General features: G+C 41.3%; 1 protein-coding gene across 6 annotated transcripts in view; it reads right to left on the bottom strand.

Annotated features, from left to right (window-relative positions):
• Positions 1 to 23,696, bottom strand: part of HACE1 (HECT domain and ankyrin repeat containing E3 ubiquitin protein ligase 1) — a 109,513-nt gene extending 85,817 nt beyond the window's left edge. For all 6 annotated transcript variants that reach the window (XM_080666313.1, XM_080666314.1, XM_080666315.1 and 3 more), the window contains exons 1-5: positions 23,373 to 23,696; positions 21,430 to 21,484; positions 20,283 to 20,372; positions 19,535 to 19,639; positions 13,641 to 13,716 (exon numbers count right to left, since the gene is read on the bottom strand). In XM_080666313.1, the coding sequence (XP_080522439.1) occupies positions 13,641 to 13,716; positions 19,535 to 19,639; positions 20,283 to 20,372; positions 21,430 to 21,484; positions 23,373 to 23,448 (402 nt within the window). In that variant the 5' untranslated portion in view covers positions 23,449 to 23,696. The remainder of the gene's footprint in view (positions 1 to 13,640; positions 13,717 to 19,534; positions 19,640 to 20,282; positions 20,373 to 21,429; positions 21,485 to 23,372) is intronic.
• Positions 23,697 to 24,300: the final 604 nt, after the last annotated feature.

Genomic DNA, 24,300 nt, shown 5'->3' with positions numbered 1-24,300 from the left:
ATTCCAGAGAGGCCGTGGACTATGCCCCAGAGAGAGTTGTCAGTGCTGACACCAGGCCAGGCCTTGAGATATGGTCTCATGGCCCCTTCCCGGCACACAGGCCTTCTTTCCCAGAAGGCTCGGCAGTCTCATTCCAAATTTGGGAGACAAAAGAGCTAGGAAAAGTATAAATAGAAAATGTTTCCTCCATGTGTGTGGGGGTGGTGGGCAGAATTTGAAAGGCACATTTTTCTCTGGCCCTGCCCTTAATAAAATGTAACTCCCTTTCTCTAAGTATGGCTTGTTTTTTTTCCGGTCTTCTGTAACATAATGGTTCCCTGACCACAAAGAAGGCCAAACATACTGGCCTTTTGGCCTCCGGTGAGTGGACCAGGTTTGGGGCCCGGGGGAGCTGGACAGGCCTCCGGGAGGCACTGCTCTGCTGATTTAGCAGAATTGAACCAGGGGACTCTGGGCACTCTCTTACCTCAGCCTAAGACCCGGCCGGCATCTGGAGAGAGTGGACGGACACTTCTGGACCTGTCGACAGAATCGATAAGGTAGGGGCCCTATCAGTCAGACCCACTCCGAGCGGAAGGGGGAGCTTGGTCACATCCCCGGAAGTCAAGGACTTCCTCAGGCAATTAATCAGGAATCAGGTGGACTGTTTAAACTGAGTAAATATCTGGTAGAAGTAAAAAACTCAGACTGTCTGGTGTATAAATGTAAGTGTGAGAGTCTGTGTCAAAGACAGTGCAAACCCTGCTTTAGGGGGAAGACAGTAGAGAACTTTTAATTGCTTTTCCTTGATTTATAATTTTGCTGTGTTAGTTTAAAATTTTGGAATTCTAGCGTTAATTTAAGGGTATAAAATTTGTGAAGATTTGTCGGAAGCCACCCATTGTCCTCTGATTGAGACATTGGTAGCTGAAGCAACTTCCACCTGTCAATCTTATGTAAATCCTTGTGATTGGCTATTACTGGCTATGGGTGGATCCCAAACCTTAATAAAAGGGATTGCAAGGCCAGAGCAAGGGGTAGTCCTCCCCCTAGAGGTGGGCTTCCGCATGGCCCCCAATATTGCCAAATTAATACTTTTCTAGTCTCTTTCATTTGTGTGCGGCCTCCTCCAGAACCAGAACCCTGAACCTGAACCCTGAACCATGCGGGACATGAAAGGGGTTCCCACAACTGGTGCCCGAATGCGGGGCATCTGGAGTAGATGATATTTTTTGCCTAGAGCGAAGGAGGGAAAAAATACACCAAGAAAAGGTGTGGAAAATTCACCGAAAAGAGGTGAGGGAATTTCACCGCACACAAAGCCCACAGCCAGCTACAGAAACCAGATCTGTAAGTAGGGTGGGAACATCTTTTTCAGCCAGGCTAATGGGGAAGAATTAGGTTATAAAGGAAATTTTATTATAGAATTTTGGTTTGCATGCTTAAGGAATGTGGTTTCTTGTTCAAATTAAAATCTTAGTTTGTATTTGGAATCTAAAATCTGTAATAATAAATGAAACTCCACTGCTGAAACTGCCTCTGATGTGGAGAAATTCAAAGGTGGCAGGAGAGGGAAGGGCTATCTGCTCTCCCGCAATGAGATTACTCAATGCTTTGTTTAAAAATTATAGAAGAACTCGCAGGGAAATGCAAATCTTGGCCAAATTGGGTGTTAGTTATTACCTCGAAAAGCGAAAAAGAAAGAAAACATTTGAGATATGCCTTTATCTATTAAGCATGAAAAGAAATTCAGCCAGATCTGTTGCTGATGCTTCCCCCAGAGCAAGCAGGATGTGGGGGAAGGGAGAGACATGTGGCGATCCAATATGGACACCCACTCTCCCAGTATGCTAATTTAAAGTCTCCTTTCTCACCATGAAAAAGTCTTAAAAATTTAGAAATGTGTCTGGAATTTCTGTACTCATGGGGAGAGAAGCCCAGCTTAAAAACAAATGCGCGCACGGTCCAATTTTTGGACATATTAGATAGGGTTTTAAGCTGGACTCTCTCTACAAGGGCTGCAGAAAGGAAAAACCCAGAACTGTTTTGTTTTTTTTCTAAGAAAAATGGCGAAGTTGACCCAGGGAAAGAAATTCAAGCTAGTTCTAGCTGTAGCAGGATTGGCATTTCCACAATAAAGAGTAGTTTTTAAAATGCGAACGAACTTCGGTCAAAGTTAACTTTTAAGGCCTTCAAGAAAATAAGTAAATTTGTCTCTGTTATAGAATTTATCCAAAGTAAATGCTTTAAAATAATTATAATTGACTCTAGAATCTCAAAGAAATTGTTGAAATATAGATAAATAACGTATTAATTATAAAAAATCTAAATAGCCCAGGTGAGGGCTGGCTACGCCCTTTGTTAATGGAGGAATGGGTAGATGCCCTTCCCCCAGCAGAACAAGCAGACAGGTAGACCAGTTTCCTGCCAGGAGCCATCTTTGAAAAATGTGGTAATTTACATTCAAATAGACCAAACCTGGTTTTCCAGAGCCACTGGCAAATAAAAATTAAAGTTTAAATTTGCCTCATGAGAAAAACCTAGAGGACAGAATTGAAGCTATTAGTTGATTATGTCTTGTATTTTTCTTAGAAATGTAAAGTGTTATTAATCTAGGAAATGCTAAATATATTTGACCTGCCAACTTTGAAAGTTCAAAGTGCAAATTAAATTGGGAAAAAATGTGGTTGTGGTAATTAAATGCCTAAAGTATAAAACTTATTTTTGAGAAAATAAAATGTTGTTTTTTCTCTAATAATTAGGAATTCAAAATATGTTGTTTATTGGTCTAATTAAAAAAGGATTAATTCTGTGATTCCCAACTGAAAATTTTTAATATAAAGACCAGTTTAAAATCTAATTGATATCTTAAGATAATTATAAAAAGTATTATAGTCTTTAAATCATATATGGATATATATATATATACACATATATATATATATATATATATATATATATATATATTATATATATGATGATTTTTTCCATGTTAAAATTTCAAGGCTATAACCGAGAGATGATTCTTGGAAAACTCCAAGGACGCCCAGAGTAATACAAGAAATTTATTCTCTCTTCTTAAAGGAAATATTTTGAATTTAACCGATCTAAAATACTTGAAATTGCATGGAAAGCTTTATCAAATAAAAATTAATAACTATATTTTAAATGCTATGAAGGTTTTGGCCTCTAAGAAGGGCAAAAATAAGTAGCAAAATATTTCTTAAAATCCAACAGCAGAATTTAAAATGACAAAAAGCCCGTAGCCGCCTGCATTCTTAATTAAGCTAAGAGGCGGGGCAACATTTGCGGCTTGTGAATCAGACGTAAACATTTACTAAATTTGCTTTGCTTTTTAAATGAAGATACCTACTTTTAATTACTTAAATAAATTAGCTTTTTAAATTATAATCAAGGTTTTCAGCTAAATGAAAAGCCAATATTTTTATAAACAATTCTAAGACCAGAAACCACTAATAAGATTTCTGTTTGTCTGCAATATAATTTTGACTGTCTATCTTTTAAAAGAACGGATTAGACAGCCGCCATGATGGCCACATGGCTTGCCGCTCCCCTGGGGGCCGCCATCTTGAAACCATAAAGGCCAACCCCTTCCTTTGAATAAAGTTACTGAAGGCTTCCCATGACCCCTCTATATATGCAAATTAGCCTAAGGGGATACTCTTTAAAAATAAAATTCTAGCTTAATACAAAGGAGAAATTTGAAATTTTGGAAATCTCTTTCACTGGTATTTACGGGATAAACTGTGGATTGTTATTAAAATATTAAATCTAATCCATACTAGTGGTCACCATAACCTTAAGAGAAATTGTTTCATGTGACAAATATTTTTAAATGCAACTCTCTGTAGCCTGAAAATTATTTTGGAAGGAAATAAAGAGAGGTTTCCTTCAAATGTCGTAAGGATTGTAATTGAAAGTCAATATATTTGGCCTCTTGAACTAAAGTTAAGTAATTTGTGTTTTTGCCTCCCTGACAAAGGTTATATAAAGTTACCAGAAAAAAATTGACAGCCAGTTTGAAATTGAATTGCCATGGCCTAGAGCAAAGAATATACTTACATGATATTATTCTACAATGTCATTATAATTTTTCCCAGATTTGTGTTACCCCCATTACCTATAACAGTACCTCGCACCCTTGGGAATCAATAAAAAAATCATCTTCTTGATGCTTGGAGACAAAGGTAACACAACTCTTGATATTTTAGAATTACAACAGCATATTGTACAATTATCCCAAACAAACTTACAAACTAATTCTTTGAATGTTTGGCAGCAATTTAAAAAGAACATGAAAGGATTTAATCCCTTCCACTGTGTAGAGGGCCCCCTGGGAAGGCACTTGAGCATTCTATATTGGCATTTCTTGCCCTTTTTGCCAAGAGAGACCCCCTTCTCACAATCCAATTGCCCACAGCTGTTGTCTGAGCGGTCTGTTCATGCTGAGCTTGAAGCCTCGTGGTGGCTGGTACCATGGATGTGTTTCTCGCCCAATGGTGTGAGCTGGGCCCTCCCTGAAGAAAAAACCTGGGTTCCCCAAGATATGTGATCAGTGCTGGGGCCCCGCCAGTAGGTGAGGGGATCCCAAGGCAGGTGCTGGCCATGGAGGCCATGGGGGCATAGGCTACCAAGGAGACAGAACTGAACCTCTTGCAGGGGGGGCGCTGCCCCTCCCTCATTCGCACACCTCACATCACCCTGGTTGGCCCCAGAGGATGGCTGGTTAGCCAGAGGCGGGTAAGATTCCTTAAGGAAGGAACAACCTAAGATGGGCACAGTCGCAGGGGGGCCATCAGGAGAGAACCAGGGGGTCAACAGAGGTGGGGCACAGACCCTCACCCTCTCCCAACTTTGCAGGGGCCTAAACCCTCACCCCTTCTGAGGGAGGTCTCCTGCCCACATGGCTGCTTCACTTCCCACGCCCAGCTCAGATCGGGACCCAGGTAAGACAGAGACTTGGCTGACCGCAGCTGCCCTATATCTAAATCCAGACTAGCACCAGGAATGCTCAGGGCCTACTCAAGAATGCAAATAATCCTTTTTACTAATATTGACAGGGAAAACTAAGATTGTTGTTATAGTATTAAATTTGACAGTAAAATAGTAGTCAAGTTTTAAGATTAATTTAAATTGGCTAATTGAAATAAGTGAATACTCAAGAAAATTTAATTGCACTGGACAGAAAGCTGTTCCTAAAGTATCAACTAAAAATCTTATTGGTAGTTCATTTCATGGTAAAATTGCTTAACATGCAATGAACCTAAAGCAGTCATATTTTTGTGCAAAAAATTAAAATTTAAAGTTATCAAGACTGCATTACAAAATTTCCAAGAGACTCCTAATAATTAAATCAAAATAAGGGGGGGGATAGTGGAGTAATATCATGTAAGGAAAAATATCCTGTAAGTAAATTACATCTAGAAAATTTTTACTTTAGAAAATTAATTTTCTTTTGTAATGCTAACAGCAAGACACCCATGAAAAACACACATGGTGTCAAAATAAGCCAAAGGAAAATAGTTTGGGCAAAAATAAAAAGGATCCCAAGTCAAATTTATAGAAAAGATTCCTTTATTAACTTTTGGTCGAGAATATGTTTGTATATTTTCAGAAAACAACTCCAAGACCATGTGGATTCCTGCAACAGAGAGGAATTGACAGGACTGCTCCAGCCACGAAGACAAGAGGAGAAACAGTCCAGAGATGGAAGATGGTGAAGACGAAGATGCCTTGCCATGCTAGCAGTCAGCAGCTGTGCATCGCTGCAGGTTGCCCAGGACCAAACCAGAGAGGGTCGGACCTGCATTGCCACCATTTGTCCACTATCCAGAACTGTTGGACATGGAAATTGGGACTCAAAAAACTGTTGGCCCAGAAAGAAACTTACTACAGACTGATTCTTTTGCCTCTCAGCATAACCATTATTGCTCGTCTCATTTTTTGTTCTTATATGTTTATTTCTAGTGTGCAGATGCAAGATTTTTTTAAAGAAAAGAAACGGGGGAGATGTCGGAAGCCGCCCATTGTCCTCTGATTGAGACATTGGTAGCTGAAGCAACTTCCACCTGTCAATCTTATGTAAATCCTTGCTGATTGGCTATTACTGACTATGGGTGGATCCCAAACCTTAATAAAAGGGATTGCAAGGCCAGAGCGAGAGGTAGTCCTCCCCCTAGAGGTGGGCTCCTGCCTGGCCCCCAATATTGCCAAATTAATACTTTTCTAATCTCTTTCATTTGTGTGTGGCCTCCTCCAGAACCAGAACCCTGAACCTGAACCCCAAACCACGTGGGACGTGAAAGGGGTTCCCGCAAAGGTTGCCAAACCAGAGAAGTTTAAACAAAGGCTTGTTAGGTTAAGATTAGTCATAATTAACTGCTTTGTAGGCTGCCTTTTTCAGCCTTGCTAGCAAACAGAGAATCATGTGGTCCCGAGAACTGCGACCTGCCTGCCCTTCCTGATAGATTTACAGTGGGTCTCTGGGGGAGAAAGAGAGCTGAAAACTGCTCCGGAGCAGGTGTGAGAAAGGGTAGAGGCGGTGGAATTCACTCTCAGTCTGCTGAGATAGAGAAGCCCTAGGCTGGGGGACAGGGGATGGTTGGAGATATCAGAAGTGGTGAAGGTTGAGATCTTCTGGGGACTTGGAGTAAAGAAGTAAAATCTGGGAGGGGAGAGCAGCTGTTCCTTTAGTGTAAAAAGCCTAGTTATACAGGATCTCAGACCACTTGCCTTATTTCCCTTGCTAAGGACAGAGTAAATAGTTAATGCAGAAAAGGGGGGGCGGGTGTCGGCAGGGAGAACAGGGAGATAAAGGTTTTTGTTGATTTTGCTGGCTACAACCCGCTCTGCTGGCGTCCTTGGTTTCTTACTTATCTAAACCATGCTACACTCAAGGCTTTCTGCAAAACACAGTGGATCTTCCTCTGCCCCATTTTCTTCTTTTTAACCCTTCCAATACACATAAAGAAAATCTCATTGTCCAAGCCTGGCAGGGCGGGGTTACTGGGTACTTCTTGGGGGGTGGTGGAATATTCAGCAAAGGAACTTTAAGATATGATATCTTTAATGTTACAACTAGTTTAAGTTTTAAAAATCTCTGTCTCTCAAAAAGAAATATTTTTACCTACTCTTAGTTTTATCACAGAAGGTCTAAGTCATAAATGTTAATCTAAGAAATTCTGGCTGTTTACTTTTTAGTAATCATTAAAGGATTGAGGTTTCAAAGAATAAGGAATACTGAGTAGGTCTGAGGTATGGTTATGCATTTTTAAAGGACATAGAAAGAAGGTTTGAAGGCTAATTTAGAAGTGTAAAATTTATAAAGGTTGTGTATGTAATAAGAAGGAGAAGAGAAATGTTGAAAGGAAATCAAATAATACAGGCCAGTAAGCCAGGAAGAGTAAATAATTTACATTCTGCCTCCCTAAACAGAGGGTAAATAGTTATGCCAAAGTACTTAGGAAGGGACTGATAAAAGAAATCCAACAGTTACTGTTTGTTATAATACATTCAGAAAATATTACTTTGGAAAGTCCATAAAAAGGACTGGCAAGGAAAATTCTATCTTAAAGCAGGGCAGTATATTTTTCTCCTTATACAATTCCTCCAAAATATGGTAATACTTAATAAATAAATAAATCATGGCAATACATTTCTTTGCATAAATTCAATAAGACTGGTTTCCAATAGTGGTTTTATTAACCAGAAACTTTGGAGTATCATGTTTTAAAGAGCCCTGCCTGAACTCTGAAGACCTGAAGCCAATAAGAGTGCCATGGAGAAAGTCTGGTATCCTGCTTGGCCCATATCCTACCATCACTGGTGGTTGGTCAGAGTACAAGGGGAGAAATAAGGGCGCCTCTGTGTCCCTGCGGTACCCCCATGCACTCTGAGCCACGACGAGTAGGAGGGCTGAGATGGGCCTTGAAGCCTAGGGCATGAGCCCAGGTAGAGCCACTACAGGTGAGGACTTCACCTAACTCAGCAGATACTACAGGCAGGCCTGACGGCAGCTGGATAGCTTGGCTTCCTGGCACTACGGGGCACATTAAGATTCAATCATGAAATTCCGGCAAAGGTAGTCAGTTACCATTCTTGTTATGTTTATGCAAACAATCAGGCCAAATTAAATACTATAGATAAATTAGTCTTGATTTGGCTCTTTTGATAAACATGAGGGTTATTTTGAGGAGAAAAATTCTATTTCAATAGAAGTTATTAAAACTGAAAGGTTTTCTTTCCCTTCCACCAGACCATTTGTTACAGTTTGTCTCCTCCAGGTCACAAGCCCACCTCCTTCTGTGCCCAGACCTCATTGTCCCTCTGACAGACAGCAAGGATCTCTTGGCTCTGAGAGAAACCTCTGACCCGCCTCAGCAGGAAGTAGCTAGAAGAGCCCACCGACATCCATTTTCCCTAAAAGAATTCAGAGCCAGGATCCTTGAGGTAATATATTAGGCAGTTAGACAGATATGAGCAGAGCAAGGATGATGGGCCAACTAGCACTACCAGATGTAATTAAATCTTTTCATCTCTACCTATGTAAGACAAGGGGACTCCCCAGAAGCAAGAGGGAACGAGGCTGCAGAAGGAGCCCGGAGGCTGCCCTACAACCAGTGGGGCCTCTACGGATTCTAGTGACTCTTCCAAACCCTGACCTACCCACCTCACCAGCTTACATGGAAACCCAATCTAGAAAAATTGAAATCCATAACCAATCTTTACTCAAGTTCTTACAGGCTTTACAGTCCACTCAGAAAGCAGTCCAGAAGCATGTCCAAGGTACTCGGCCTATACCAACTTCTGATCCAGTCCATCCTTCCACCCTGGTGATTCTGTTTGGGTAAAGAAATTTGGCACACAAGAAATGACTCCTATCTGGAAAGGACCACCCCCACAGCAGACAAGGTCGACAGGATCCCAACGTGGCTTCATCACACCTGGCTTAAAACAGCCCAGGCAAAATAGAGAGTCCAGGACTCTTCGGACCCTCTAAAGATTAGTCCTGGCCCTCATTCCGGGCCCTTATCTTATAAATAGGCCCAGTGACTTTATTCAGCAGAGAATTAATTCTATCAAGCTTATAGTCCTCATGGGTCAATATAACTCCCTCGCCAACAATGACCCAAAAGAGTCAATGATTTGACTCATGTACATAAAATCAGTGGGGAATGAAGCATCCATCTTATATAAAAACTGCTGTTTGAAATTTTAACCCTGCTATTTTGGCTTCTGTAAACGCTTGCTTGCTTAAATAATAAGGAAAATAAGACTACTCCCATTCCAGAGAGGCCGTGGACTATGCCCCAGACAGTTGTCAGTGCTGACACCAGGCCAGGCCTTGAGATATGGTCTCATGGCCCCTTCCCGGCACGCGGGCCTTCTTTCCCAGAAGGCTCGGAAATCTCATTCCAAATTTGGGAGACAAAAGAGCTAGGAAAATTATAAATAGAAAAGGTTTCCTCCATGTGTGTGGGGGGGGGGGCGGGGGGGGGGAGCCAGAATTTGAAAGGCACATTTTTCTCTGGCCCTGCCCTTAATAAAATGTAACTCCCTTTCTCTAAGTATGGCTTGTTTTTTTTCTGGTCTTCTGTAACAGATAGAGTGTCAGCCTGTGAACTGAAGGGTCCCAGGTTCGATTCCGGCCAAGGGCACATGCCTGGGTTGCGGGATCGATCCCCAGTGGGAGGCATACAGGAGGCAGCCAATCAATGATTCTCTCTCATCATTCTCTCTCTCCTTCTCCCTTCCTCTCTGAAATATATATAGAAATATATTTTAAAAAAAAAAAGAAAAGAAAAGAAAGAGCACATAGAAACTGAAGATCTGTAAAGTGATATTCTTAAACATACATGCCACAAGCCTTTGGAAGTATTCATGAAACCCCAGGGATATCTGAATACCATGTTAAGCTCACTGCTCTAATGTAGCATGCTCTCTTTCATTTCCAAGCCTTCACCAATCTATTCCACAAAGCTAGAACTCTCTCCCCGACTCCCACTCCCACTCCCACCCCCACAGCCACCACTTTTAACACTCCAATGTCTAATTGGCCCTTTGGCTTCAGCTCACATGCTCCTAGGCAAGGATGGATCCCCCTCCATTCCTTCCATAGCTCTCTTTCTCCTATGTTGACATTACAATGTGTCACCAATACCTGCTGACTTTCGTGTTTGGAGATGACAAGGTCCAGGGTCAGAGATATTCACTATTCTATCCCCACACCAGCAAAGTGCCTACCTAGCATATAATAAGTATTCAAAAAATTCCTGTTGAAAGAACAAATGAAGAAACATGAGTCTTTTGTGAGGTTGACCAACCTAGAAAGCATGCAGTCAACGATTCTCTCCTTTTGTAAAAACAATCCTGGGGCTCTTGGCTCCCTACTGAAGGTTACTTCATCTCAGCAGTGCTTGGCTTTACTCCCCTGCATGTTTGGTAACAACTATTCAATTCTGTAGCAGCACATTTCCACCATCCCAGCTTCCTTCAATCAATGAGATAAATGAACCCAACTAATCCCATCATGGTGGTCTGGGACAAGGCAGGAACATGCTTGGCAGCCAGAATAATATCCAAGAAAACGAGGCACACCACACCAATCAGGCCCAAAGGAGAGAACACCGAGGTTTATCCCAGGCAGAAAAAGAGTAGAGACTTTTTCTATAACAGTTTTGTATAATCAAATGATCCTTTAAATATGCACATGAATAGTTTTTAGATTAAAATATGATGTTTAAAAATTTCCTACTCTACTTCCTTTAAAGTTTAGGAGTGGAAGAAATTAGCAGATAAAAACTAATGTGATAAACATTATGCGAATATTGGACACCTTATCTCGCCTTACTAGTATACTAGACAGTGCTCTAAGGATAGATTGCTGACAGTTCCATAATTTTATAACCTCTGTGATATCTAGCACATCATTAAGCAACCTATAGATATTCAAAATAGTTTTTCTTTACAGAGTAAATGGTGTTATATTGTTAATATATAACAATATCTGGATTATCACAGGAATTGTGGATTCCATATAATCATGATGGAGCTTATTCTTTAATAACACACTCAGAGAATAAGTCAAATCTTAGGGAAGCTGTTTTCGTATGCCCTACCATCCAAATCCCCACTCCTGCCAAAAAAATTTAATCAGATAGGTCTTGAAAACTGGCATGATCAGTAAATGCTTAAAATTCTTCTTCATTCACAAATTAAAAGATTCAAAATCTACAAATACTTGCAAGAAAGGTAAAATTCTTTTCAGCCTTATTGACATATAATTAACAAATCTACACTAATAAAAGAGAAACATGCAAATTAACCATCACTCCGCTATGCCAAGCCACGCCCACCAGCCAATCAGGAGTATGCAAATTAACCCAACCAAGATGGCTGCAGCCACGGAGCGAGCAGGAGGCTTGGGTTGCCCCTGGCGATGGAGGAAGCCAAGCTTTCCGCCCACCCTGGCCTGCCCTAGCCTCCCCTCCAGGCTACAAAGTTTCAATTATAGAAGATAAATAAATCCCAGATACCAGGGCCTCCACTTGGGTCGCCGGGGGGTGTGGCCAGCCTGCAAACCACCACAGGCCCCTGGCCCAGGCCACCCCACACGCCAAGGGTACCCTCACCCTGATCCGGGACATCCTTCAGGGCAAACCAGCCGGCCCCCAGCCATGCACCAGGCCTCTAATAAAAGAGTAATAGGCAGACTGACCACCACACAAGATGGCTGCCCCCATGTGGTCAAAGATCATGCCCCCATGTGGACACAATATGGCCGCCACAAGATGGCCAGCAGGGGAGGGCAGTTGGGAGGGATCAGGACTGCAAGGAAGGGCAGTTGTGGGCGATCAGGCCAGCAGGGGAGGGCAGTTGGGAGGGACCAGGCCTGCAAGGGAGGGCAGTTGGAGGCGATCAAGCCTGCAGAGGAGGGCAGTTAGGGGTGACCAGGCCGGCAGAGGAGGGAAGTTGGGGGCGACCAGGCCTGCAGGGAAGGGCAGTTGGGGGGAATCCATGCCTGCAGGGGAGAGCAGTTGGGGGGAACCAGGCCTGCAGGGGAGGGCAGTTAGGGGTGACCAGGCCTGCAGGGTAGGGCAGTTAGGGGTGACCAGGACTGCAGGGGAGAGCAGTTAGGGGCAATCAGGCTGGCAGGGGAGCAGTTAGGCATCAATCAGACTGACAGGGAGTGGTTAGGGGGTGATCAGGCTGACAGGCAGAAGTGGTTAGTAGCAATCAGGAAGGCAGGCAGGTAAGCAGTGGGGAGCCAGCAGTCCTAGATTGTGAGAGGGATCCCAGATTGGAGAGGGTGCAGGCTGGGCTGAGGGACACACCCCCCATGCACGAATTTCGTGCACCAGGCCTCTAGTAAAATTATAAAATACTAGAGGCCTGGTGCACAAAATTTGTGCATGGGTGGGGTCCCTACGCCTGGCTGGTGATCAGGGCCTATCGGGGCTGTCTCACCCAGGCCCAATCGGCAGCCGGCTGCTGGCTGCCTGCCGGGGCTTCCGGCTGCCGGACAGGGCCAGAGGGATGGGGGAAGGAACTGAGGGAGGTTGCCTAATCATGGGAGGTTGGCTTTAGGACTGCTCTGACCACCAGGGTGCAGCTCCTGCATTGAGTGTCTGCCCCCTGGTGATCAGTGCGTACATATCATAGCAACCAGTCGTTCCGCCATTTGGTCAATTTGCATATTAGCCTTTTATTATATACAATTTACAGTATACAGTGTGATGATTTCATATACATTGTAAAAGGATTCCCACCTTCCAGTTAATTAATATCTCTATCACCTCACAAATAGGGAGGTAAAATTTAATAAGTAAAACTTAACATCTACTGTCATGACTTCAAAACAATTTCTCAATAATCATAAAATTCTATTTTATTTCTACTTATAAAATGAATGTTTCATTAAATAACAATTTGATTAAAATTTTTTATTTCAATAATCTCTTCAAATATCCTATACCATCTCTCTATAATATCTATGTAGATCAAAGTATAACAACCGCTTGGCCTGTGTGGCTCAATGATTGAGCATCAACCTATGAACCAGGAGGTCACAGTTCAATTCCTAGTCAGAGCACATGCCCAAGTTTCAGGCTCAATCCCCAGTAGGCAGCCACTGAAAGTCCATTGAAAGTCAATGACAAAAGCTAGGGGAATAAGACTTCAAAACAAATGAAAAGGCATAAATTCAAACAGGAGAAAAAAGGAGAAATATGGTGGGCCATATCTTCTCTTAATAAATATAGCTGAGAACTATATCTCAAATCATTCTGCATCTTCTTAATTATCACAAAGAAGTACCTTGCAAAGCCCTGACTGGTTTGGCGCAGTGGATAGAGCGTTGGCCTGCAGACTCAAGGGTCCCAGGTTCGATTCCAGTCAAGGGCATGTACCTTGGTTGCAGGCACATACCCAGTAGGGAGTGTGCAGGAGGCAGCTGATCGATGTTTCTCTCTCTCATCGATGTTTCTAACTCTCTATCCCTCTCCTTTCCTCTCTGTAAAAAATCAATAAAATATATATTTTTTTAAAAAGTAACTACTTGTACTGCACTTTGCATTACTATCACCTTCAATGTTATTTTTTAAAAAGCATTTTAAAAATCTCATGAAATTCTTAGCACTTACTGCTGTAAGGCCTTCATTATTACAAATGTTGACATCAGCACTGTATTCTAATAATTTACTCATGCATTTCTTCTGCCTAAAAAGAAAGAAAGACAGTCACAAGTAACTGATACTAGAAACACAAACAAATAACTATTATGCTAAAATATTAACTACGCTAAAATATTAACTACACTCAACATTAGTTGAGTGTAGTTAATATTTAAGTATCAATCCATATCTTTAATATTTAAATAAACACTATAACATTTGAAATAATATACAAAATTGTTTCTATGACTCAAAGATAACAGGATAAAGAAAAGGCACAGTAAGATTTTCATGTCATTGGGACACTCATTCAAAATGCTGAGAAATTTCTAGTGTTGAATGAATGTCTGAAATAGTAATCTCCATTAGCAATCCTATATAATAAAGAGGTAATATGCAAATTGACCATCACACCCTCAACAAGATGGCCGGCCGGGGAGGGCAGTTGTGGGAGATCAGGCCAGCAGGGGAGGGAAGTTGGGGGGGACTGGGCCTGCAGGGAAAGGTAGTTAGGGAAGACCAGCTGGCAGGGAAGCAGTTAGGCGTCAATCAGGCTGGCAGGGGAGTGGTTAGGGGGTGATCAGGCTAGCAGGCAGAAGCGGTTAGGGGCAATCAGGCAGGTAGGCAGGCGAGTGGTTGGGAGCCAGCAATCCCGGATTGTGAAAGGGATGTCCGACTGCCGAGGGGTCCCAGATTGGAGAGGGTGCAGGCTGGGCTGAGAGACACCTCCCCCCAGTGCACAAATTTCATGCACCGGACCTCTAGTGTAACATAAGTCTAATGGAAGAGGAATGAATATAGCAAAAGCATGTCTCAATGTTGCATCCTACATTCATGATTGTAAAATATTTAAAAGTTAATACTAAGATGAATTATAAAAACATAAGCACAAAATTAATAAAATACATGTATATGCATCCCGCTGCTTACTTCATTTTCTTTAATTTTTACTGTAGTAAAATACACATAAAATATAGCAAATTAACCATTTTTAAGTATACAGTTCAGTGGTATTAGGGGTTGCACATTCATATTGTGCAACCATCCTCCATCTCGAGAACTCTTTCATCTTGCAAAACTGAAATCCATTAAACAATAACTCCCCATCTCCTATCCCCTTAGCCCCTCGCAACCACCATGCTACTTTCTGTCTCTAAAATTTGGGCTTATTTAAGTACCTCATAAAAGTGGAATCATTTGGTTGTCTTTTTTGTGACTGGCCTAATTTCACTTAGCATAGTGTCATAACATTTATCCACGTTTTAGCATATATCAGAATTTCCTTTCTTTTTAAGACTGAATAGTATTTCAAAATATGCATATACCACATTTTGCTTACCCGTTCATCTGTCAATGGATACATATTTAGGTTGTTTTCATTTTAGCTATTATGAATGGCTATGAACATGGGTATAGAAATGTTTCTTCAAGACCCTGCTTTCAATGTTATTGGGTATATATCCAGAAGTGGGATTGTTGGATTATATGGTATTTCTATTTTTAATTTTTTGAGGAACCACCAAAATATTTTTCAGAGCACCTGTACCATTTTACATTCCCACAAACAGTGGACAAAGTTCCAATTTCTCCACATCCTCATCAAGACTTGTTACTTTCTGTTTTGTTTTGTTTTTCTTTGATAGTCATACTGAGTGTGACAATAACTCATTATAGTTTTGTTTTGCATTTCCCTAATGATTAGTCACAGTGAGTACCTTTTCATGTGCTTAGTGGCCATTTGTGTATCTTGGGAGAAATGCCTATTCAAATCCTTTGCCCCTTTTGAACTGCCTACCCATTTTATTTTGCTCACAATGATTCATCTTACACTGATCCATTACTAGTCACTATTCAGTATTCATCTCAATGTCCCTTTCATTAAATAATAAAATGAAAATTCATGCTTTGGAAATAAAGTGATACACACATATGTGTGTATATAATATCCATTTTAAATATACACTGAGTGGCCAGATTATTGTGATCATTATTATCATTATGATATATTTTAGAGGCCCGGTGCATGAATTCGTGCATGGGTGGGGTCCGGCCAGCCTGGCCAGGGGGAGGGAACATGGGCAGTTGGCCGGCCTGCCTGCTGGTTGAACTCCTGGTCAAGGGGACAATATGCATATTAGCCTTTTATTATATAGGATATAAACTGAGTGGCCAGATTATTATGCATTCAGAGATCATAATAATCTGGCCACTCAGTGTATATATGCTTTGATTAAGGAGATATGATATAGTCCAAGGCATAAAAGTTTATTATCTACTTGAATAAATAATTATATGCATATAAATATATAACAGTGTATGTGTATTATATTATGTGTACTATATTATGTGTACTATATTATGTATATACTAGAGGCCCGGTGCACAAAATTCGTGCATGGGAGGGGGGGTGGGTGTGTCCCTCAGCCCAGCCTGAACCCTCTCCAATCCGGGACCCCTCGGGGGATGTCCGACTGCCAACAAACTGACAGTCAGACATCCCTCTCACAATCTGGGACCACTGGCTCCTAACTGCTCACCTGTCTGCCTGCCTGATCACCCCTAACCACCTCTGCCTGCCGGCCTGATCGCCCCCTAACTGCCCTCCCCTGCCGGCCTGATCGCCCCTAACCGCCTCTGCCTCGGCCCTCGCTACCGTGGCTTTGTCCAAAAGGACATCTGGAAGATGTCCGGTCTAATTAGCATATTACCCTTTTATTAGTATAGGTCAGGGGTCCTCAAACTTTTTAAACAGGGGGCCAGTTCACTGTCCCTCAGACCGTAGGAGGGCCAGACTATAGTTTAAAAAAAAACTATGAACCAATTCCTATGTGCACTGCGAGCCCAGGACGAGTCGGCTGCTAAGCAGGACAGGCAGCGGCACCCAGCGGGCCGGATAAATGTCCTCGGCGGGCCGCATGTGGCCCACGGGCCGTAGTTTGAGGACACCTGGTATAGGTAGTATTAATATATGAGTACAGTCTTCACATATATAGTATATGGCAGAGTATTTAGTATATACAATATACATGTGTATATATATCACTACTGAATTAGATCATAAATTTCTTCATGCCATGGATTATACCATATTTCTTTAATCAACTCAGTACTAAGCATAGCTAGGCATTCTCAATAAACTTAATAGATTATTATTAATCTTACAAGTCAACAGCTACAAATTTTATTGGCTGAACAAATCTTTTATAAGAAAAGAACAACCTAGCTGCCCTGACTCAGTGGCCTAGTGTTGACCTATGAACCAGGTCACAGTTCGATTGTATAACTTACGAGGTGCTCAATGAACGTTTGCTAAGCAACTTGAGTACTTCTTAATTCCTGTAGCTTCTTATGTTTTCAGAAATAGTTTTTTACTATAATTTCTTTATGAGTTCAAATTTGTATAGATTGAAGCATAGGTCATAGGGGAATTTTTAATAAATAATTTTTTAAAAGTATGAAAGGCATCCAGATTGATGTCAGGGTTATGAACTCTTCTTATTCCTTTTCTCCTCACTGACCTGCCATGTGAGTAATGCAATATCTCTCATATTTCTTCATCTTTAAAATGTAATGGTCTCGCCCTAGCTGGTTTGGCTCAGTGGATAGAGCATCGGCCTGCAGATTGAAGGGTCCAGGGTTCAATTCTGGTCAAGGACACATGCTCAGGTTGCAGGCTTGACCCCCAGTGGGAGGCGTGCAGGAGGCAGCCGATCAATGACTCTCTCATCATAGATATTTTTCTCTCTCTCTATCTCCCTTCCTCTCTGAAATCAATAAAAACATATTTTTTTAAAAAATGTAATGGTCTCCAACTTAAATGTTCTCACCCCTCCGCAAAATAGAAAGAAAGATAAATATATGAGTTGTGAGATGATGGTGAATGAATGTATTAATTAACTAGATGGGAGGAATCCTTTCACAATGTATAGATATATCAAATCATTACAATGTATACTTTAAATATTTTATTATTGTATTTGTCAATTATACTTCAACAAAGATGAGGTGGGGGAAATAACAGTCTCCTAAATGACTAAGTCTTCCTACTATAATTTTGGCCCTGCTGTGCACCAATCTGTCCTTTCATTTACAGTAGTTGAGACAGAGTACTGAGATATTTTTCTATACGTAACTTTTTCAAAGAGCTTTGTTATTATCCTACCAGAACTAGGGATAAGGTATCTAAACCTGAGATTAATTCAGCAGGTAAATAAATAATTTACTCTATGATTTTGGGTGTGACCTCCTACAACATACCTAATGTGGCCAAGTATTACAAAAACAATAAGCTGTTACCTAAACTAGTTCATATGCCAAATCAGGAAATGGGGAAGACCAGATAGGGTCAAAGGACTATATGCCTTTTCCAGTCCAACCTAGACATCACTGAAGTTCTTGTTCTTTGGGTTTCACTTTAATCCTTGTATGCAAAATTCATCTCAGACTGATGCAGTAGACAATTTTAGCCCCATACCCCTACCTAGAATCCCAGTTCAAAACAGAAAACAAAAATATTTTCAAGAGTAATCAAAAGAAGAGACACATGGAAATATACTTTCATAAAGAAGTTTTATAGCATTAGAAAAATGTTTATAAGGTCCTCAAACTCACAATCAAAAACTACTTATTTTCATTTTGAACATAATTCCAATCATTTTTGTCTGGTTTCTCAGTCCAACAGAATTTTAAGAAGTAAAAAATAGTGGTAGATGCAGACAGAGATGTGACATATAAAATTTTTTACAGAAAAGAGAAACCCATAAAAAGAATAGTAGGATTTAAAAACAGTACAGAATAACATAATGATGTTCATAATGATGACCAGAGTTACAGGAAAAGGCAAAAATTATATTCATATTTGGGAAATAATGCTTTCATAATGGAAAAATGCTGATTTCATTAAAATTTTAAAAGAGGGCTAGCAAGCACATTATTTATTGAGAAAGCATTTTGTTGTCACTAAAATGAAGAGCAGTTTTGGCACAGAAGGAGTAATCAGGAAAGCTTACTCCATGCCCTGACCAGTGTGCTCAGTTGGTTGGGCATGGTCCCATGCACTGGGCTCGTGCAGGAGGCAACGGTCGATGTGCAACTCTCACATCAACGTTTTTCTCTCTCTTCCTCTCCCTTCCTCTCTCTCTAAAAATCAATAAATATTTTTTGAAGAAACAAAAAAACTTTCATCCTTAAAAATAAAATAAGAAAGAAATCTTATTCTATCTAGTACAGCTCACTCTCAAATAGTTACTATGAATAAACTGGACATAATAAAATTTACTCTGGCCGTGGCCAGGTAGCTCAGTTGGTTAGAACATCAACTGGATACGCCAAAGGTGCAGGTTCGATCTATAGGCAGAGTACACACAAGAAACAACCAATAGATGCAGAAATAAGTGGAACAAAAAATCGATGTTTCTCTCTCTCTGTCTCTGTCTCTTGCTCCCTTCCTCACTCGCTCTAAAGTCAATGAATAAAAATAATAATAATAATTACTCTGTATTTAATTCCATAAATAAAATTAACTAAATAAGCAATTTGGAAAATACACCATAGAATAAATTGTGACAAAAGATTAGCAGGAAAAGGACACCAAAACAAAAAAGGCAAAAATTTTTCCTTTAAGAAATTAAAATGTCACTATAAATCAAGTAAAAATTAACTTCAACAAATATATTTTCAAGACGAAAAATGTCAGTAAACAATTTCTTAAAGTATTAAATATGATAATTATTTAACAATTGAATATAATGAACCAAGACCCTGTTCTAAGACCAATACTAGGAGGGGAGAAAAATCAAATCAATGTAGAAAGCCTTGAATAATAACAACACAACTTAATCTACTTAAGAAAAGGAAATATTTACCCATTTCTAGCTGCCAAATGAAGGGGTGTACAGCCTGAAATATCTTGATAGTTAGGATTTGCTCCTTTCTTTAACAGCAGAACCAAGCATTCCACAGATCCACAACTAAAACAATATTAAAAATAGATCAGATACATTCAACCAACAGCCAAGTTGATATAGCAATTAAAGAACAAAAAGATTTATTAAACACATTATTTTTGAGGTCCATATTAACCTAAAAGATTACTTCTGTCAGAAATAATAAATAACCTCTACTTTAAAATATAGGATGGGGCAAAAGTAGGTTTACAGTTGTTGCTATGGAAAATAATACTATAACTAATAAATAATAACACAAGAATAAACTCTGTTTCATGTACTCACAATTGAATACCTATTTTTGCCCACCCCTGATTAAGGCCAATGACCATGTGTAGTTAGCATATAAAATCTCATATTGGCTGGATAAAAGAAAAATTTCTATGAATGAGAGTCTAAATATTTCTAAAAAAGACAACCCAGTGCCTAACATACTCTGCTCTGATCTAGAACAAGCTAAGACAGTAGATGTGAGACTTGAGTCCAATCCCGAGGTTAACAATATATTTAGGTAAAGAATGTAAGCGTAGCCCTTAACCTATAAAGAACCATTCAGATGTTTGTTCTCATTTCTCTATAACTACCCTGGCCCAACACTGATTCAAATCCTACTACTACTGATCATTACTCTAGACCAGAGTTTAATTCAAAACAGCTTTAATCTTACTTTGCTGCAATGTGAAGCAAGCTTCTTTTCACACGTCCAAATGCATAATTAACATCAAACTTCGAATTTGACAGTAGTTCGGAAACAGATCTACACAAAAGAATATTAAAAGAGTTGATACATTTTAAAAGAGTTTTAAAAAACAAAGATCTAGAGTTAATAGCTCTTTAGTTTTAGTTACTCTTATCAATATATTTAAAATATACTATCCCAAATAAACCAAAAAATGGACACTGTTTTCTAAGTATAGCATGGCATCTAGCAAAGTATCATCCAAAAACCAACTGCTCTGACATATAAACTATTGCTGAATGTTTCTTCGTCTGCACTCTGTGTAATCTGCTCTGAGGATATCCAAGTAGTCTTCCGCTCCTCTTAGAATTTTTTTTTTTAAGAAATAGTACTTCATTTAAATATATATATATCTATATGTTTTTATTGATTTCAGAGAGGAAAGGAGAGGGAGAAAGAGACAGAAACATCAATGATGAGAATCATCTAACAGCTGCCTCCTGCATGCCCCCTACTGGGGATGGGATCCACAATCTGGACAGGGCATGACCAAATCTAACCGTGACCTCCTGGTTCATAGGTCAACACTGAACCACTGAGTGACACCGGCCGGGCTCCCCTAGAATAATGAGAAACAAAGAGAGTAGGGCTTGCTGCTCCCCTTGCAGAAACCTGAGCCCATCTATATTAATTTTGTCCAAATAAGAAAAATCAAAGACAAAAAAAAATATTTTAATTATATCAGATAGGAGGTTTAAAGCAAAAAACTTATTTCAAAATATAGTTTCTCTTCACTTTCTTCTCATTATACCAAATCACCCAATGGCTAACCACAGCAGAGCTGTCTGCTGCAAGTGTAAACACCTCATCCCACAGTCAGATAACTGTATCTTATATGACCAACCAAATACCTGACTTAATATCTGACTATTCACTTAGAAATCTCTTACCATAGGATCTCAGAAAATCTTTTTTCTTAATTCAAAGACAGAAAATTATAACAGGTTAAATAACTTGCCCCAGGACAACATCTATGAACAAACTGTCTGTGTGTGTGCATGTGTGCATGTGTGTATACACATTTAGATAAATTTATACTTCTCAAAAAGTATAAATTTGTAAAATAGGAACTCACCTGTGTTGATCAGCCATAACCATTGGCATTAATGTATAAACAGCAGTTTCATTATCTGAGTAAAAACAGAAAAGAATTCATTTATCTCAGACTTTTCCAAAGGGTAATACCTAAAACTACCTTAAAATTTTCTTAACTCCACATAAAAAGTGAGGAGAAGAGGTAAAAAGTTAAGGATAGTGCAGAATACCACAGGTATTGCAAAATTTGCAATGCATAACTTCTTATCCTCTCTACTTGCTCACTCCCTCTACATCACCACAAAACTGCTTAGCTTCTAGATCTGAGGGAAAAATTAGAGCCCTAACAATTTCTGTAGCTTTAACAACTAAAATTTCTTTTAGTTCCCAAGAGGTGTTTATTGACTTCATGTTTTATCATACATGTACTTTGGGGAAACTTATCCTATATAATAAAAGAGTAATATGCAAATCAACCGGATGGCAGAATGACCGGTTACTATGACACGCACTGACCACCAGGGGCAGATGCTCAACGCAAGAGCTGTCCCCTGGTGATCAGTGTGCTCCCACAGGGGGAGCGCCGCTCAGCCAGAAGCAGGGTGAGCATAGCGCAGTGGCAGGAGCCTCTCCCACCCTCTGAGGCAGTGCTAAGGAGCAGCGAGCCTGGAGTAAGGAGCGAGGGCTCCTGGACTGCAAGAGGGATGTCTAACTGCTGGCTTAGGCCCCAGGAATGGGCCTAATCAGGCAGACATCCCCCGAGGGATCCCAGACTGTGAGAGGGCGCAGGCAGGGATGAGCCCCCCCCACCAGCCCCTCTACTCCCGTGCACGAATTTTCGTGCACCGGGCCTCTAGTAAGTATATACGGATATTAAAGCTATATATGCTAAATAATTTTAAAAACATTAAACATACATGCTTGCTTCTTGCCAATATTATAACAAAAGGAAATATTTAGAAGCTTTTATGAAACTATTAAAATCTTACTTTTACTTATTACTTTTAATTATTCACATCTTCATTTATATCTTCTATAGAAATAAATTCACACAAACATGATCCAAAAGAAAACATAAATGCCATATTATACTTATGTAAGTTTCAGCCAGTTATTTACAAAGAAGTAACTCCGACAACTCCCATTTAGCCCTTAAGACGTTAAGACCATCCTAGCCAGTTTTGCTCAGAGCGTCAGTCCACAGAACGAAGGATCCAGGGTTCGATTCTGGTCAAGGGCACGTACCTGGTTTACAGGCTAGATCCCTGGCCCCGGTTGGGCCGCACGCGGGAGGCAACCAATCGATGTGTCTCTCTCACATCCATGTTTCTCTCTCTCTCTCTCCCTCTCCCTCCCACTCTCTCTAAAATTCCTCAACTGCAGGGATCACGCCTTATTTCTTTGTAGAAGCTCCCAGCCCCCACCTATGTGTGATGAATAAAGAATGAAAACGGAAAGGCATATTAAAGAAAAGTGTAAATATGTCTACTAATACATAGAGTATTTTAAGAGTACAAGTTTGACATGTGCCACCTTATTTACCTATTGTCAAAATACAATAGTGCTCTACGCTTTCAAAAAGTAAAGACTGCTGAACCGCCCTCAGCAGCCTAAAGTAAACAATACTATCTGGGGAGCATCTCTCCCTCCCCGGCAAGCAGCGACAGTAAGATGACCCACAACTGTAATGTTTCTGGAACCTGGGTCCCCGCCATCCGCCTGGAGAGACTCCTGTTTCTTCTGCTTCTTCCATCCGTAGGACCCGCACAGCCCAGCACTTCCCGCAAAGCCCACCTGCCCGGGCAGGCGCGGCGGGCGCCGGATGCTCGGGGGTCCCAGTCCGGCCCCTCCCAGCTCAGGAAAGTAAACGTGGGCATTTGGTCAGCTTTCGGTGAGTTTCCCACCGACCTCTCCAGGGCCCGCGCTCCGCCCCCGCCCCGGCCGCCCCCAGCTCCCAGCTCCCAGCCGCGCGGCCCCGCTCACCGTCTGGCAGCTCCACGGTGCGAGCGCGGCGGAGCGAGCGAGTCAGGCGGTTGAGTTGCTCCATCGCTCTCTCCATCCTCAGGGCGCCCTCCGCGCTCCTCCAGCCGCTCGGGCGGCCTCCGTGCCCGGCGCCCTACATCCCGCCCGGACCCGTCCTGCGGGCGGAGGCGCCGGCTTGCCCCGGCCAGCGCCCAGGACTGAGAGGACTGCTCGGGGCCGCGTTCTCCGTCCGGACCGCGGGAGTAGCCGGACAGACCACCGAGGGAACACACCCAGCACCGTCGCCTTTTGTGCTCTTCCGGCCGCCTCGGCCCTTCCCTCCTCGACTCGCACGGCCTTCTGGGAACCGTAGTTCCGAGCCCGGCGAGCTGGGCGACTCGGGCGGAGCCACGCTGGGTGCGTGGCTGACTCCTCACTCAGGCCCCACAGAAACCCAGGCGGTGTGTGCGGAAGGCAATGCCGTGCCTGGGCGTGCCCCAATTTCCTGGAGAGACTTTCGGAGTGTCACCGCGCCCACTGCTCTGGTTCTCCAAAGTTGTACGCGAGCCACTTCCTTGGCCTTCAATTCTATCACTTCCCTGTTTAAAATAGAAACCATCATCTCGTTTTTGGTACATTTGTTTTTCAGATACATAAACTGTTGAAATATTATACAATTTTCATGTCAAATCTAAAGAATAATAATGTCAAACAAATGCAAAAGCAGAATATAGTAATACTGCAGCTTCATAAACCTTGAAGCAGAGCAATTTCTGAGACATCATGTTGTAGAATTTACAAATGACAATCTATAGTAGCATTCTGTAACATTCTTCTAGCATCTTCTGCTCCTATGGCGAACAATGAGCAGGATGGACAGTGAAGCCCACCTTGGAGGCTACTGGGGACTCCTGCCCCTGCCCACAAACTTTAGGCTTGGTGTGCACAG

This window comes from Plecotus auritus (assembly GCF_963455305.1).
Source record: "Plecotus auritus genome assembly, chromosome: 4".
NCBI lineage: Eukaryota > Metazoa > Chordata > Mammalia > Chiroptera > Vespertilionidae > Plecotus > Plecotus auritus.
Note: the sequence above shows the minus strand (reverse complement) of the source record. Positions and strands in the feature narration are given on the sequence as shown.